General features: G+C 48.6%; 1 protein-coding gene across 3 annotated transcripts; it reads right to left on the bottom strand.

Annotated features, from left to right (window-relative positions):
- Window positions 1-2,865: 2,865 nt before the first annotated feature.
- LOC122371064 (cell division cycle protein 16 homolog) lies at window positions 2,866-12,002 on the bottom strand. Of its 3 annotated transcripts, none has more exons than XM_043347137.1 (2): window positions 11,963-12,002; window positions 2,866-5,122 (listed from the first exon to the last, which is right to left on the bottom strand). In XM_043347137.1, exon 2 carries the CDS (start codon window positions 5,076-5,078, stop codon window positions 3,303-3,305), a length of 1,776 nt encoding a protein of 591 aa, XP_043203072.1. In that variant the 5' UTR covers window positions 5,079-5,122; window positions 11,963-12,002; the 3' UTR covers window positions 2,866-3,302. The 3 variants fall into 3 exon arrangements, with proteins under 3 accessions (XP_043203072.1, XP_043203074.1, XP_043203073.1); XM_043347139.1 differs by lacking the exon at window positions 11,963-12,002 and adding an exon at window positions 7,778-7,883; XM_043347138.1 differs by lacking the exon at window positions 11,963-12,002 and adding an exon at window positions 7,383-7,446.
- Between the last annotated feature and the right edge of the window lie 6,049 nt (window positions 12,003-18,051).

Consider the following 18,051-nt stretch of genomic DNA (forward strand, 5'->3'; position numbering starts at 1 on the left):
CGGCTGCCCGGCACATTTCGCCCGGAGCCGGAGCCGTGAAACAATATAGCCCGGAGCCAGGGCCGAAGTCGGAGCCGTCAAAGAAAGACTACGGTCTACGGCCACTAAACTAAACTCTTTACTCTATAATGACTAGGGTTTTTTTTTTTGAAGAGTAGAAAAAAAATAATTGACATAGTTCGGTTTAACAGTACAACGCAGTAAAACATGTGGTACGTCATGGGCCATCACGTGAATGAAAAAGCTGATACGTACCTATCCCCATTGTCCCACAGTACCTACGCAATCAACCTCCTGTCTGCTCCTCTCTCCCCACGTCACGTCTATACTGCATCCCCAGAACCTGAGGACCGGTCATCAGGTGAGTGGTGACGGTCGTTGTTTTGGCGTGGTTTTGGCAACCCGTATTATTGATCGCATAGGGGATGTACTGAGTCGGAGCCGGAGCCAGACTATTTTACTCGCAGCCGGAGCAGGAGTCGGAGCCGCCATAACATTTCACCCAGAACCGGGGCCGGAGCCATCTGAAATTTCCAAAGCTCCGCATCCCTGGAAAGTTTATCGGAAATCATCAAAACAAGCGAACTTTGACCTTGATGACCTCTGATGACCTAATGTTTGTCCTGACATAAAAAATGACTAATGCAATTTTGAAATAACGTTTGATGCTCTTACGAACGCCTCCCATCGCGCGTCGCTTCTTGGCCCAAGACAAAGAGCCTAAAGAACAGAAGTCTGGAGCCTCCAGACTCTCCAGACTCTTTAGTGCCCTGGTCTGGAGATACGATTATTGTAGATGGCGCCATGGGCGTAGGAACGGCTGGAACATTGTGGGTGCATGGGTGCAGAAATCCAGCCATGGCCGGTGAAGCGGGGGGGGGGGGCGACACCCGAGCGAAGGCTCGTTACGAGCTTTGAGGGTGTACCATGTCGAAAAGGTACCAACCGATAACTGCATTTGGAAGCATTGACCCTCGCATGTGTAGGGGGGTCGGATGAACCCCCCCCCCCCATGGTTGTTCGCAAATAACTCACGCAAAAAGCGGCCGATCGCGATGAAACTTTTAGTACCCTCGAGTTGATCAGTTTTACACCTACTCTAAAAATTTCATGACCCTGAACCAAAAGACCTTTGACCTGTGATCTGATTCTCGAGACCATGTTCGGCCGGAATCGCGATTTGGCGTATGTCAGCTCACATTATCCGCGCGTTTCCAGTCTTTTTGTGATTGTAGACATCCAAACATGTGAAATGATGTTCTTCCCATGCATCACGGTGGGTGTGAAGATAACCTGAAGGTCAGGTCAGGTCATTGACCTTTGATGACCTCGGTTCACTTTTTCGAGTTTTACATGTTTATAGGGTAGTTTGTAGGGCTGATTTCGAATTTAGCATCCATTTGAACGTTTACGAAGTAGTTTAAGTGCTTTCGTGACATGCTACGACGCCGTCAGTGGTAGTTGACATCTACTATGGATAGCCGGTAGGACGCCTAATGGTTGACCTGACCTGACCTGACCCGATCTGGCCTAAATGAATGAAGAAATCATCTGTGATCAAAACTAACATCAGATATTTGTGATCAGCACCACGAAAAACCCGATAACAGCTTCACTTTACGCAGTTCTAGCAGGTCCCGATTTTCCCGACTTTTGGAATATTGACCTGACCTGGAAGGTCAACCAATGAAGTAGGACCTTAAAATTGGGTATCATCGGCTTCCTCTTGTCACGGGCAACACCCTCGTTTTTTCTGCGAAGCTCTAGCTCGATCAGGGGCCGAACGGCAGGGGGTCCGACCCAGGGTATATTGAGTGAGGTCCGACCGACCCCCCTCCCCCTCCCCCTACACATTAGAAGCTGGAAAACGCTGCACACATTCGAGGGCTAATATTGTCAATATTGACTACCGCAAAAAGTAAAAGCGGCCAACTTAGCCATTTTCGAAGATATCGGGCTAAAATTTTTGACAGTGGGTCATCGGTTCGGTATGTGTTCAATCACATGCTCCATTTCCCTTTTTCAGCACAAATGTAAGTTTTGAAGACCATCACTGATCACAGTAGCAAATGCTTCGAAAGATGGATAGTAGGCAACATATCCTGAATTTGCCGTGCTGCATGGGAAGTAGTGTTGATGAAAAAGGGGTTTTTGGTTCAGATTATTGTGGGTGCAAAATACATTGTCTGCACCCACTGGATAAATATTGTGGGTGCAGCTGCACCCTTGCACCCATGGTTCCTACGCTTATGGATGGCGCTGCGTACGGTTACTGCTGCAGATGACGCTGTCAGCGACATAAAGGCTGGCATGCACCGTCTTCCTTAGACGGCGCTGACAGCTGATACTACTCTTCGAAGGGCGTATCTCTAAACAGCGTTTTATCATACCCGAACCTAGACCCACCAGCTCCAGTCGATGGCTTTTCAGCATCCCGTGAAATACAGGGATTTGGTGGCACTACTAAATTGTCCCTTACCTTCTCACTTCTCATTATCTCTCGCAATTTTTAATATACTATCTAACAGCTTATTTTCAACACGAGGATGAAACTCATTGAGATTTAGTTCAGGGTAGTTCTAATGCCAAAATCAGCCGCCGCCAAGCTCGGAGGCGAGCCCGGTTCACGAGGCGGTGGCAGTGCTGAAAATGGGAAGCTGGAGGTGAGATCAGATAAATCAGTGATCCAACCCCGACGATGCTGGCTCTCTACGGCAACAGCGGTTAGCGCTGGTGTGACGAACGAAAATACTTAAAAAAAAAACTGGTGTCATATAAGTTGCTTAAACACCTGGTGGTCCGTACGAAAATTGCATAAAAAAACATACACTACGCCGCGCGCCCCAATAACGTCAAACTTCTCGATTAAATAATGCACCTGCATTTGATAGCAATAGCACTTTTCATATTTAATCAAGATGGCATGAGCGTAGCGATACATTCATGAACACAATGTTAACACCTGAATATGGCCGTCCGAACGGACGACCCCCGATCGAGACAGGCAGTCCACAGTTGTCAGTTTGCTCCACCCAGACAGGCAGTTCAATGACGCTGCCAAGGGACACTCCGAGACGCTGTGTGGTCTCACGTATCACAGGCTCACACCGCATGACACCCTCATCCTGTACCACGGCTCATCACGCCGCCGTGGTATCACGACATACCGTGTCCGTTGAGGTATCAAGCCGCCGGTCAGCTCCAAGTTTGGCTACATCACCGTTCGATTACGGTCTCGTACTCCGTCACTTGCCAGCAGCTCACCAAGACAAGACACCAGACAGCTCGCAGGCACCACGCCGTCACTTGGTATCGTCCAGCTCCAAACTCATATCGTCACTGGAGTCCATTAGCCTGAGGCTGGTGCAGAGGCCCGCGCTGCCGCTGCCACCCCCGGTCACCCCGCTACCGCCGGCCGCCGCTGCCGCCGGTGTTACCACTGGGGTCACAGGTGTCGGCGAGCCCCGCTCTGTGATCGGTACCAGTAGCGCCGTGGGAGAGTCCAGCACGGCCTGAGAGCTGAGCAGCTGCTCCAGCACACTGCCCAGCATCTGGGTGCTGAAAGCATCGTCCCGCTTCAGACTAAGCGCCTTGTGGAAGGCGTCTACCGCGCGCGCCGGTTCGTCCATCAGAGCGTGCGTGTAGCCAATAGCGGCGTACGTGCTGGCGCTGTGTGGCTCCAAGACAAGCGCGCGCTCGTGCGCCTCCAGGGCCTCTGAGTAGCGGCCCAGTTTGCGGTAGGTGTGTCCGAGGTTGTTGAGCAGCGGCTCCCAGCGGTCGGCAGCTACCGTGTGAGACTCGTGCTGGACCTGCTCCAGCGCCGCCGTCAGCAGCCGCTCGGCCCCGGCGTAGTCGCGGCTGGCGAACAGGATCGTGCCCAGCTCGTGCATGACGAATGGGTCTCGGGGTGCGATGGCCAGCGCCTGGCTGAAGAACTGCTGCGCCAGTCGGGCGTTGTTGGTCAGTCCGTACTCTAGGCCGACGTAGAGCAGGGGTAGGTGACAGCCACGCATCAGTTGTGAGCCGCGGAAGTACGCCGAGATCGCCTGGTCGTGCTCGTTCTCCAGGGCAAAGCTGTGGCCGTACGCGAGCCAGGCGGGTCCGAAAACCGGGTCTAGAGTGGTGGCTTTACTGAGGTAGCGCCGTGCCGGCTCCATCTTGCCCACGGAGTAGTAATAGCAGCCGACGGCGAACCAGGCGAGCGCCCGCTCCGGATAGGCGTCCACCAGTCGGTGCGCCAGCTGGAACAGCGTGTTGGTGCGGCGCCGCTCCAGCAGACACACAAGGTGGATGGGCAGGCAGCGCGCGTGGTCGGGGTCTCGCTCCAGCACGCGGCTGGTCAGTTTGAAACACTGCGCGTAGTCACAGTTGTAGTAGAGCTGCTCGGCGCGACACACCAGCACGTCGTTGTTTTCGGTTAGCGGCGGCGGCACCTCCGGGTCGTCCGCCTCGCCGGGCGCGGTGTACTTTTTCAGCTGCAGCTGGTACAGCTGCCGGACGGCGGCTGCGTCGGCGGCCGGCAGCTGTTGCTCGAACGGCAGCTCCTCCAGCAGCTTCTGCTCCTCGTCCAGCGTCAGCATCTGGTGGCCGACCAGGGCGTCCAGCGCCTCGTGGCACAGCACGTCGGCCATCAGCGCGGCGCGGTAGCACTCGGCGGCCAGCGGGCGGTTCTCCAGCGCCTCGTGCACGCGGCCCTTGAGCAGCAGGATGTGCGCCGGCTCGTCACGGCCGGCCACGTCCGTGATATCGAGCAGAGGCGGCGCGGCGCGCCCGCCCGGCGCTGTCTCCAGCTCGGGCTGCAGCACGGCCAGCGCCTCCTGGTACAGGCGCGTCTCGTACAGGCCGCGCGCCGCCAGGTAGCGGCACTCGTCGTCGCCGCGGAGCCGGCCCGAGCGGCGCAGCAGCTGCACGGCCCGCTGCGGCTGAGAGGTGAGCAGGTAGCAGTGGGCCAGCGTCACCAGGTCCTGCGGCGCGTCGCCCGACAGCGAGCACACCTTGTCGGCCCAGTAACAGGCGGCGTCCAGCAGGTGGGAGCGCAGGTAGCGCTGCACCACGGCCCTCAGCGCCTCTACGTCCATCGTAGCAGCTGAGCCGGCGACTGGCACAGTGGCTTACAGAGTACCTGAGGGAAAACGCATAAATTAAATACAGGAAAGTATGTCTATCATCTAGAAAATTCACAACAACAAAACTAAATTGTTGGATTTACTGAAACATGCAGAATCTTATTAAATACCTATTGTTGCTAATGAGCATGTCCCTAACCACAACTTGCCAAGCAACAACAATTCTTGGGTCACTAGATAGTTTGTCATGCATGTGGGCTGAAAAATTGCTCAAGAGCCTCCTTATTTCAATACCTGGGCATAAGTGAGACTTAACCCCTGCCCGTATTGGTGTTTTGCAAACCGAAAAGGTATAAGGGGGTGGGCGTTGGACCTCCCCCTCCCCCCCACCCCCACACTTCCCGTTTGGCCCCTGATCGAGCTAGAGCTTCGCAGAAAAAACCAGCAGTGTTGCCCGTAACGTGAGGAGGCCGATGATACCCAATTTTAAGGTCCTAGGTCATTGGTTGACCTTCCAAGTCAGGTCAATGACCCAAAAGTCGGGAAAATCGGGACCTGTTAGAACGTCATAAAGTGTGGCTGCTGCGGTTTTTTTCGGGGTGCTGATCACGAATATCATGTTAGTTTTGATCACAGATGATGTCTTCATGCATTTAGGCCAGGCCCGGTAAGGTCAGGTCAGGTCAACCAGTAGGAGTCCTGCCGGGTATTCGTAGTTGGTGTCAACCGCCTCTGACAGCTTCGTAACATGTTAGGAAAATGACCCTTCGTGAGGTAAAACTACTTCGTAAATGTTCAAATGGTTGCTAAATTCGAATTCAGCTCCAAAAACTAGCCTGGAAACATGTAAAACTCGGAAAAGTGAACCGAGGCCATCAAAGGCCAATGGCCTGACCTGACCTTCATTCAGGTGACCTTGACACTCACCCTAATGCATTGGACCACCATTATATCCATGTTTGAACACTTGAAACCACGAAAAGACTGCAAACGCGCGGCTAATGCGAGCCGACATGCGCTGAATCGCGATTCCGCCCAAACATGGTCTCGAAAAGTAGGTATGTCACAGGTCAAAGGTCATTTACATCAGGGTCATGTACATAGGCGCCAGGTGGAACTTTGTGCCGAGCTGGGAGGGCCCGAGCTCTCCAAATTCGACACCGGTTTCAAACCGGTGGTTTGGCTTTGGAGCCGCAACAGACCGCGGAGGCGCGGAGGTCAAGGTCACCGCTAGGGCAGCGGCGGATTTGCTACGCGAGCGGCCGGCCGGCCGTGCGGATGCTTTTGCGAGGCTTATATCTCAGCAGTCACTTGACTGATTTACACGCGGTAATTTTTGTAGGGTAGCTTCATTCCTTCTACAAGTATTGGACTATTCCCAATGCATGTGAGTGAACCCTTATGCACGTGCCACGTGCAAAAAGAAGAGGCGTCAGTTTTGTAACAATTGCAATATCTTGGTAACTACTGGGCCGATGGCCCTGAAAGTTGGCATGTAGGTAGGCACCCACTAGGCAATGCATATCTATATACCACAGTGGGGGTGCTGCTGCACGCATGTACAGTCCACAGCAGAAGTAATGTGGGGTTTCAGTCATGGGTATGTTCTGCTTCTGAAGCTTAGGAACGATTAACCAGACTACAATGAAACTTTGAATGTAGCTTATATGTATCGTCACCCTTGCAGCTGCAACTTTAGCTATTGACATCTTCTTTTCGATCACTCCGCATTAAACAATCGCCAGTCAGAGCCAACCGTTGAGATTGGTAAAACCCTACATTACTTTAGCGGTGGGCTGCACGTGTAGGGGTCGATTCCAGATCTTGAAAACGGCTGAAGTGATTGCGCTGAAATTTGGTATATGGTTAGGGAACGGTTAGTAGGGTGTCATGCAAAAGTCAGTTGGGACCCATTTCGCGCATTCATACGTGCAGGGTGCCGCTTCCAGATCTCAAGAACGGGTGGGCCGATTGTGCTCAAATTTGGCACATCGCAAGGGTGCAGGGGTGCAGTAGGCCGTAGGGTGTAGGGTGCAGGGTTAGTAGGGTGCAGTGCACAAGTTAGTTGCAGGTAACCCCTCACAATTTTCACACGTGCATGGCCCACCCTCTTGCTCGCTCCGCTGGTCGCCCCAAAACAAAAAGGCGTTTTACTGGTATATAGGTAGCCTTGGATGGTGCAACCGAGACGTCACGAGTTGGGCGAACACAATATACACAACAAGCGCAATACAACACAATAAATCTCAGTATACCACACAAAATATGATGGACTATAAATAGCGTCGTAATTACAAAACAAAAATTTGAATTTACGTCAACCCCGCGAATAGCGTAAGAGGCAAGATTCTTACAGATAAGAGGAACAATTGCGTTCGTTATCATAAAAAGTCGTCAAAAGTTTGCGATACTGGGAAAAATGTCCCGAAATAAGGATTCAAAATAAAGGTGCAGATGGATAATGAGGTGCAGATGGAAATATTTTCATTGACTGGTCAAACATTCAATCCTCAATTTTTTTAGTTGGCATCAATCAATCAATCAATATAAGCATCAAGTGCTTATTTTGAAAAGTAGCATTTGGATTTTGTCTGATGCTGTAGCAAGACAAAAGCATAAGCAAAAATGCGCTATCTTTTGATTATTTCTCGGATTCTAGAGCTTTGCGATTTTTCATACACACTCATAGACAGATATGACGCAGCTAATACGTTTAGGTTATTTCCTTATTGGGACCGTGTATATCACACCACGGTGAGATTTACACAATACCGGCCATTTGTGTAAATCACACCCACCCCGGTGTGATATACACAAAATCTACTACGTAGTGTAAATCACACCCGGGTGAGGAATGCGTATTTACAAATTGCAACCGAGCTCCGCCGTAGGGTATTTTATTTCCGCCGTAGTGTATTTCACTTGGGGGATTTTCTACCATACATCTGCCTGAGCTTAGGGTAATTACAATTTGTCGGCGACGTTAAAAAATGATGCACCTTTTTTTCGCAGTATAGGATATCGCATGTGCATATTTCTGCCTTTTGGGTGCGCTTCATCGGTTTTTCGTGAGTAACTCGCGTAAAAACCGTCCGATCGCGACGAAACTTTCAATGCCCCCGATTTTATCAATTTTACACCTACCCTGAAAATTTCATGACCCTGACCCAATTGACCTTTGACATGTGACCTATTTTTCGAGACCATGTTTGGCCCGAATCGCGATTCGGCGTATGTCGGCTCGCAGTAGCCGCGCGGTTGCAGTTTTCACGTGGTTTCAAGCGTTGAAACATGTGATATGATGCTGGTCCCATGCATTAGGGTGTGTGTCAAGGTCACCTGAAGGTCAGGTCAGCTCAATGACCTTTGATGACCTCGATTCCTTTTTCGAGTTTTACATGTTACTAGGCTAGTTTTTGGAGCTGATTTCGAATTTAGCAACCATTTGAACATTACAGGGGGTGTAACGAAATTATCCGGACACCTTTCTTCCCGCTGCATAATTAAAAAGCAAAACAATCTGGTACTTTTTCTTTTAACTGAGCTTGTAGCCACCTTTCATAAAAACACAGTGATGAATGTTCTGGAGCATTTCAGCCAATGGATTCTCCACCACACTGGCTTTGATACGGACCAACACCGTCTAAACCTGTGCCTGCGGTTGAGCAGTGCTTATGGCGGGTGGCCCTTCATACACCTCCTGCTGAACAAGAGCCGACAGGTTTTCGGACTTTTTCCAAGTCATAAGCGTTAGCCCAGAATGATTGAAGGTTCTATCGGCATCACTTCCCGTTCTTTTAGGGACTTTTAAGTAGCGCGCCGCCCCGCATGAAGACAGCGTGGCTTGAATCAGGCATCAGTGCGCGTTCAGAAACCGTGCCCTCCTATGCCGTCTGGTTGAGCGCCTCCAATCATGCTCCACCACCTTCCCTGGAAAAGCTCCACCCTTGCCTATGGGGCAAAATATAAGGGACAAAAACACAAAACAAGACAGATAAAAACAAAGCAAAATTAACTCATTACCTAATGAAATTCAGGCTTGAGCAAAAACATAGGTAATGGGTATCTATGTCAAATTAGAATGAAAGATTAAAATCAACCTGACCAGGCCTTACGGTCTGACCTGGTCCTAACCACCTTACTTCGCCTAACTTAACCCAATTCAACCTAGCCAATCACAACACCTGCAGAGGTACCTTCCTGGAAAAATGACGCCCAGGGAGGTGACTGTCCAACTTATTGGAATACTACCATGATTGCCTGTCAAAATGTGTGTCATCATGCTCTTGTTTGACAAGTGATGTATAATAAATGTGATATTCAATAATTATCTCCTGACTGCTGACTGTTGAGTGATCAAAATATTCAAATAATCAGGGTACAATGCTGTGCATAGTGCACACTAATCATGTTGTTTTTTGTGTAGGCCCTCTGCACATTGTTGTGTGCACTGCAGTGCTATGTGCACCTTAAGTAAAAAAGTGACTGGTGGTACATGACAAAAGGTTGTGCAACTGTGAAGTTCATGCCCTTGGTCAAGCTGGTGCCAAATGCCTATAGCTATAGCAGGATCAGTGAGGGTCGTAGACATGCTACATACATTGCGCATTGAACATATTGGCACAAAGTTCATCCGTAATTACTATGCTTAACTCCTAATGTAAGAAGCGACATAAATGCCCAGATGATAAAACTCTCTGGCCAACATCACACAAATTTATTGACATACTTTGCAGGTACATATTTACATTCATGGCAAAATATACTTTCGATTTGATTCAGAAACTAGTTGCTAGTAAGCTTGCATTTTTGTAGGTACAGCTGAGCAACGACCATACATATACTGAATCATAAAAAACATTCTCATGGCATTCATCACATACCTTTTTACTGAACAAGTACCTATCTACCATGCAATGATTCTAAATTTTGTCCGCAATCCATCTATATCTCAACTGACACATTGAAATTGAAATACCCTAACAAAACCTGGAAATGTACATAAGGAGAATGCAATACTACAAGAACTATGAAGTTCTGAAGTTATTCTCACATGTCGGAACGTTGAAACTCTACTTTTGTCGTCCATTTCCATTTTCCACGTTTGATTGAGCCATCATACAAAACTGTTTTCGATCTTCAGTCACAAGCTTTCGCACAAATCTTGAATTTTTACACATCATCTTGAACCATGCTCCAGTCTTTCCAACAAGGTACTATGTAACATCAAAGCAATTTTGATTTGTTACAACAGCTTCAGATCATGATAGGCTTGAGGTTTGTTACACCATTTGCCAGACAAATCTCTACAAAATGTGTATCAATTCCCAAACTAAGTAATTGATCATATCAGTATTTGCAGTTTCCACACAATGTTTCATAATACTATTCTATGTTTATATAAAGAAACTCAAATAATCACAAATTGTTATTGAAACACTCCCACTTCAAGAATTCACAGCAATAACAGTACAAGTTCAGAAGCAAACAAACATTGCGCCAGATTTCGTATGAAACGCGCCATCGTCCTGAAGTTTCTACCACAGACGGTAGTTCAACCGCAGCCGTAGTGCGAAAACCCCTGCCCACCTTACCCCACGGCGGAGCTCGGTTGCAATTTGTAAATACGCGTGAGGAATACACAGAGAGGGCAGCTGTGTGTATATCTCACCACGATGTGACGTCATAGCAACGCTGAACGTCCATTGGTCAGAGCAGTGACTCTGCTCGCCCATTGGTCAGATCAGACTAAGCACTACGAATATTCCGGCGGGATTCCGGGCGTCCTCTCTCTCGGAATCAGCTGACCGCCTGGCCTAGTGGTGAAGGTGCTTGCACCATGATACGAATGTTGCGGGTTCGAGTCCCGTCGGTGCGGGCGCTTTTTCCCGCATTTTCGCTTTTCCTTGGTAGCGGTGGGTTCGCTGCCGACCGACAAGTTTAAAAGCACCAATACAATATGGAAAGCGACGTCTGAATGCTCGTGGCGAAGCGGTGCAGTGCCGAAGGCAATGCCTTAGGAGAGATTACAGGCAATGGTAAGTCAAATATTTTTAGGTTAAGTGGTTGTGTATCTGGCTTCAGGCCGAAGGCCTGAAGCCTGATGCACAACCACTTAACCTAAAAATATTTGACTTACCATTGCTTGCAATCTCTTCATGCGAGTACCTTCTTCCTCATCCACGGGTAGGCAAAAATCAGTAGGTCAGGTTAGGTTAGGTTAGGTTAGGTTAGGTTAGGTTAGGTTAGGTTAGGTTAGGTCAGGTCAGGTCAGGTCTAAGGTTTGGTTAAGTGTCTTGTTACCGTGCCTACTGTGTAAATCTCACCCAGGTGCTGCGTGGTTTGACACCCAGGTGTGATTTACCCACTACCGAGCACACAGTGTATATCACACCCTGGTGAGATTTACACATTGGCTAGGCCTACTGTGTAAATCACACCCAGGTGCTGCGTGGTTTGACACCCAGGTGTGATTTACACACTAGGAGCACATTGTGTATATCACACCACGGTGTGATTTACGCATTTGCCGGGCCTACTGTGTAAATCACACCCAGGTGCTGCGTGGTTTGACACCCGGGTGTGATTTACACACTAGGAGCACATTGTGTATATCACACCCCGGTGTGATTTACGCATTGCCGGCCCACTGTGTAAATCACACTCCGCGTGGTGTGATATACACAGGAGTAGTGTATTGTGTAAATCACACCCGGGTGAGGTTTACACTACAGTGCGATGCATTATGTAAATCTCACCGTGGTGTGATATACACGCGATACTTCCTTATTTTTTGCACTACTCATGATAATGTTTTTTTGTTAATTTTATCAATGACGTAATTACAATCCAGAGTCACTAATTGGTGTACCTTCTTTACTAGGTTATGAACTCACAAAAAAACTTTGAACTTTCTTCGTTACCAGTTGAATGGACCAATAAATATTTATTGGAATTTAATAAAAAGTATTGACATTGCAAATGACAACACAAGAAGAGGTCATTCCTTGAGGTCTTGTGACGTCATATTTACAGTATCTTTATATTTGTCAGACTAACAACGGACACTGATGATAGCAATGCAAAGAAATATGATTCATAATTTTCCAACTTCCAGATATACGTATCACCAGGGTTACCGCTGCTAGGGAAATTTCCCTTTTCTATGGAAATCAGCAAAGATCTAGGGATATATGGATTTCACACGAAATCTAGGGAAATACCACAAACCTGAAAAATTGTTGTTTTTTCAACAATCGAAATCGTTGTTGTTATGAATTATTCTTCCGCATGTCATATGAAATAAATATGAGAACATTTTTCACATAATTCAGGTTTGATAATCTCGTTTTAAATACATAGGGGGAATTACCCAGTAAACATGCCGACGTCGGCCCGACGTCGGGCCGAGGCTCGGCCCGACGTCGGCCCATCGTCGGTTCAACCTCGGCCCGACATCGGCTGGACGTCGGATATGCCCGCATGTTCCGACGTCCAGCCGAAGTCCAGCCGACGTCGAGCCGACGTCGGGCCGAGATCGTTTGCCGAGGTTGACGAGATCGTTTGTCGTTGGACCGACGGGGCCGACGTCGGCATGTTTATTGGGACAACGCGCCAAAAATATCAACCGGCGGCGGGATTCGAGCCCCCCAGTCGCCGACGTCGGCATGTTTACTGGGACAACACGCCAAAAGCATCAGCCGGCGATGGGATTCGAACCCCGTGTCATTCTAATGCGAGGTTAGTGCGCTTACCACTACACCACGCAGCCAGCTAACGATATTGGTTTGTTTTGTTGGGTTATGCCCTTTCGGTCTGACAAGACCATTTCAGAGCCGGAAGGATCATAGGATGGAGACATTGGTCTTCTTGGCGAGCACCCTGGGTCCAGTTCATATAGAGTCCCTGGTCCCATTGCTGTTACGTGACACTTATTGGAAAGGGCGACCCCACAATGGATTCATATAGCCACTCTTACACACCTGCACCAACGTTTCCCAAAGTGTCCCTTTGATAAGTGCCACTTTGGCAAAGTGACACTTGCCGACTGGCCTTTCTATATGAACTGGGCCCGGCCCTGGTGAGTTGCCGGGGCTGAGCCTGACCAAAGGATAGGCCGAGCAGCCCCCAAACACTCACCGCACCCGGCTACGGGCGAGCTCGGCTTACGGGCAATCCCAAATGGGATAAAGTTTCCCGTCCAGTCCCAGGGCCTCCTCTAACATACCCACTGGGTGGGCAAATGCCCACCCAGTCGCCACAATTGCCCACCCAGTGGCGTCGATTTGCCCACCCAGAAGCAAATGCAAAAATAAAGGTCCGGCCGGACGTCCGGTACTACCTTTCCGGTCTTAACCCGCGCACCGACGGGGGTCTGCGCCAACTTAGTACCGACGGGGGGGGGCGGATGACCGCCCCCCCCCCCTGAGATCTCGAGAACGAAGCAAGATAGCGACAAGCGGTAAACGGCATCGGATACGCACGGCCAAGATCTACAATTTTTACTAAGGTCATTTTCAGGTCAGGTCAAAGATGACGTCACAGGGGTCGAAAAAGTCAAAATGGCGGCGCTAGATATGGAGAGAGTTTTCCTCGAATAACTTTCGAATTAGTCAAGATAGGAACAAACTAAGGGCATCATCGTGATCCTCTCGTCAATCCGCATCGAATGATATATATGTTGACCTCGAAAGGTCAAGGTCAAAGGTTGACCTCAGGTCACGTGACCTCGAGGTCATCATGTATATCATTCGATGCGTCTTGACGAGCTGAACACAATGAGACGATCCACGCGTCTGTATCTTGTTCCTGTACGGAGTTATTGGCCAAAAACCTTTGGTGACCTTTGATGACGTCACATGACCTCACAGCTGCCCAACAGCAAAACAGACCTCAAGGTAGTGAAGGTTGATCGTATATGAAGTCATGTATGGTATATGGGGCCATTCCGACCCGTTTTAGTGGTAAAAACAGGGAGTTGATTTTTCCCCCATTGACTTATAATGGGGAGGTCGCGAAATTGACCTGACCTTAGGTCACCGATATCAAAATTCCGAGATACACAAATTGTAGCTACTAATGACCTAATAATATCCTGCGACTTTCAAAGGCCTCCGACATCTACTGTAGCTCTGGCACGGTGACAAAGTTGCAAAAAAGTGACTTGAGGTTGGGTCATTCAAAGTGACCTGGTGACCTGACCTTAAATGTTAGGAGGTTCAAACTTGCACACCATGTGTAAAATTGATGAGGTTATAGTCATACCAAATTTCGCGGCGCTACGCGCCGCGGTTTTCCCGCTATTCGCGAAAAACCTCAGGGGGGGCGGATATCCGCCCCCCCCCCGTCGGTGCGCGGGTTAAGCAAACTGGATGCTGTTTGAAGGTCAAAAAAAGTTTTCTGGTTGCTCGATATTCAGGAGCGTAGCCAGGATTTCCTCAAGGAGGGGGCTAAACGCACAAGGGCGCAAGATAACCCCCTCAAAATCCAAAAAGCCATCGGGTTGCATCCAATATTTTTTTTGGATGGGGCCCAAATAAATGGAAAAAATATTCATTAACAAACAATGTTAGAACTGAGGGGGTAAGCAGTATATGGGCCCCTGTTAGACAGGCCCACGAATAGCTTCATAGAGTCGCCAGCCGGTTCTGATGGCGGTCTGAGGACCCGTAGGTCGGATGAGGGTTCTTCAGACCGTCACAGGCCCCTATAGCCCATGAGAGCCTCGTAAGCCGTCTGAGGGTCATATAAGCCGTCTAGGGCCACTCAGACCGACAAAAGGCCCCTTGCACTTGCAGAGGCCCAGTCAGGCCGACGTAGGGCCCTCTCAGACAAACTAAGGGCCCGTTCAGGTCATTTGAGGGCCTCCTCAAACCGATAAGGGCCCCTCAGATCGACAGTGGATCCGATCCGAGCTCCCTCAAACCGATATAGGGTCAGACCAACAGTCGGAACGCATTGATTCTGTTTACACACCGTTGGACCCAAGTTGGACCCATCCCATCCAACTGGCCCCCTGGTTTCAATAGGGCCCCAAGGCTCTAAAATTGGGTCTCTCTTGGCCAAAGAATAACTACTCAGCTGTGTCAAAGGATCTGCCGCAGGGCCTTTGCGTCGCCAAGGGCCCACTGTGTCAGTCAGGGGCCTCTATGGAATAAGGACCCCTGGCTTCCAGGAGGGGCCATGGTCCCTTTGGCCCCCTCCTTGGCTATGCCACTGCAGGTGACAAACGTTCTTTCAGACGACCAGGGGGCAGGGGCCCAGGCGACCAGAACCCCAGGTGACCAGGGGCCCCCAGGCGACTAGCTCCCCCCAAGCGACCAGGGGCCCCTGGGCGACCAGAGGCCCCAGGAAACCGGGGGTCCTCGGATGAGTGCAGGGGCCCATTGGGTAATCAGGGGCACCTCGGGTAACCAGGGCCACAGAAATGAAACTTGAATTGATATAAATTTGCTTCCGAGTAAAATACGTTTTATCCAGTGTTGGAAAAAAATATCCCGGGGCCTGTGGGGCCCCCATGGCGCCTTCTGCGCTCAAGGGAGGGGGCCATTGCCCCCGTGGCCCCTCCCCTTGGCCACGCCCCTGCCGATATTGGAGTTATCAAGTAATTGTCTCGTAAGTGAAAAGGCACGTACAATAAAGGTACAACCCTCTGCAAGCTGCGTGGTAGGTAGGGGAGAGTGGGGCAAAGCGGCCACCCGGGGCAAAGCGGCCATCCATCGTTTTAGCCCTCCACAGCTGGCGTCAGTTCCAATTTATGATTTCCAATTATACTTCTCTTTGTGGTCGTTCGAATGAGCCAGACCGGGGTTTCAGGCCCATCGCCATTGTTATGTGAAACACGAAAAAGCATTTCTTGCCAGGCTACCAATTATGTTTACAATTTTTAAATGTTATTTTATTCCATAACCGTTTGAAATTTTTATAAGCGTTTTTGTCCATGCATTGCGTGGTTATCGTACATGCCTTCTACCAATTTTAATGCTTTTTACCCCACTAATAGCTGAGCTGGAATATTTTTGTCTCGGACGGTATGCGCGGGGCAAAGCGGCCGGGGCAAAGTGGCCAGCCCCCAATTGGCCATAAGTTGTTTCCATCTGGATAAAAACATTATTTATATTTAAATGTGTCGTCATGCATTCATCTTGGCCACTTTTCGGTTACATGAGTTACCAAATTATGCAATTAAATGTTTTTCCAAGAAAATTCTTTCTTTGTTTAGCAATAGGTGGGAAGATAACAAAGTAAACATCCATCTTCCCTTAAACCTTGTCACCATCAAATGCCCTAGTCGTGCATGAGGCAACTATTCTGTTCCTCATATCGGGACTTGAGAAGTCGCCAGTGGCCGCTTTGCCTCAGGGATGGGGCAAAGTGGCCATTATGCTATAGGTTTAAAGTTTTGTCAATATCTCCCATATGTGAACGCATTTGGAAATGAAACGCAGTTGGAATAAAAGACAATTTAATAGGGATCACATTGGTATAGAAAGAATCTTTCCAAGTTTAAAAATCAAGCGTCGGCATCGTTAGAAACGTTAGGGTGGCCGCTTTGCCCCACTCTCCCCTACGTCGTCCACTCCAGAACTTTTGAGACTGGCCTCGTAAAATCCATATGAACAGTGCTAGATACTTGTTGTTCTCACAAGTCCTTACCACAGTTGTTATGAACGTACTTGCGTAATTTTGTTTTTCTACGTTGCAAAAGACGGCAACGGTGTCACCCTTAACAAGGCAAGGCGCACGCGGCTTGTCACAGTGACCAGCGTAGAGCACAGTCAGATTGTTCATGTGAAGACAACTTGGAGGGCCGCTGTACAATACAATTTTGGGATTAGCTTGGCAAAAATGCCCGAGAAACATACGTGCGTGAAGTTAGCGTCGTATTCCGCGACGGATTCAGCGTCGAGTCCGAATTTAAAATAAACCCAACCTATCCGATGCAGTTTGGGACGCTGATTCCGAATATCGTATTCATTTCAAATTTTAAGGTCATCTTCAAGGTCAAATCACGGATTGAAATTGAGTCCCCGATTTTTCCTACACCGATCGTCCGATCCGATTTCTGAAGGTCGCATTCGATAGCTAGGGTATGAATCTCGAATTTCCTAATATATACCTTATTAAAAATATTTGACCTTAAAGGTCAAATCACGGATTGAAATTTTGAGTCCCCCTATTTTTTCTACACCGATCGTCCGATCTCATTTCTGATGGTCGCATTCGATAGCTAGGGTCAGAATCTCGAGTTCCCTAATATATATCTTATTAAAAATATTTGACCTTAAAGGTCAAATCACGGATATTTGACCTTAAAGGTCACATCACGGATTGAAATTTTGAGTCCCCCGATTTTTTCTACACCGATCGTCCGATCCGATTTCTGAAGGTCGCATTCGATAGCTAGGGTCAGAATCTCGAGTTCCCTAATATATACCTTATTAAAAATATTTGACCTTAAAGGTCAAATCACGAATTGAAATTTTGAGTCCCCCTATTTTTTCTACACCGATCGTCTGATCCAATTTCTGATGGTCCCATTCGATAGCTAGGGTCAGAATCTCGAGTTCCCTATTATATACCTTATTAAAAATATTTGACCTTAAAGGTCAAATCACGGATTGAAATTTTGAGTCCCCCTATTTTTTCTACACCGATCGTCCGATCTCATTTCTGATGGTCGCATTCGATAGCTAGGGTCAGAATCTCGAGTTCCCTAATATATATCTTATTAAAAATATTTGACCTTAAAGGTCAAATCACGGATATTTGACCTTAAAGGTCACATCACGGATTGAAATTTTGAGTCCCCCGATTTTTTCTACACCGATCGTCCGATCCGATTTCTGAAGGTCGCATTCGATAGCTAGGGTCAGAATCTCGAATTCCCTGGTATATACCTTATTAAAAATATTTGACCTTAAAGGTCAAATCACGGATTGAAATTTTGAGTCCCTCTATTTTTTCTACAACGATCGTCCGAACC

The sequence above is a fragment of the Amphibalanus amphitrite genome, unplaced genomic scaffold (genome assembly GCF_019059575.1).
Source record: "Amphibalanus amphitrite isolate SeventyFive unplaced genomic scaffold, NRLGWU_Aamphi_draft 001199F_arrow, whole genome shotgun sequence".
Taxonomy (NCBI): Eukaryota; Metazoa; Arthropoda; class Thecostraca; order Balanomorpha; family Balanidae; genus Amphibalanus; species Amphibalanus amphitrite.

Bases quoted from the DNA above. Each gene is read 5' to 3' on its own strand.
- LOC122371064 (XM_043347137.1), bottom strand. From the start codon at position 5,078: ATGGACGTAGAGGCGCTGAGGGCCGTGGTGCAGCGCTACCTGCGCTCC.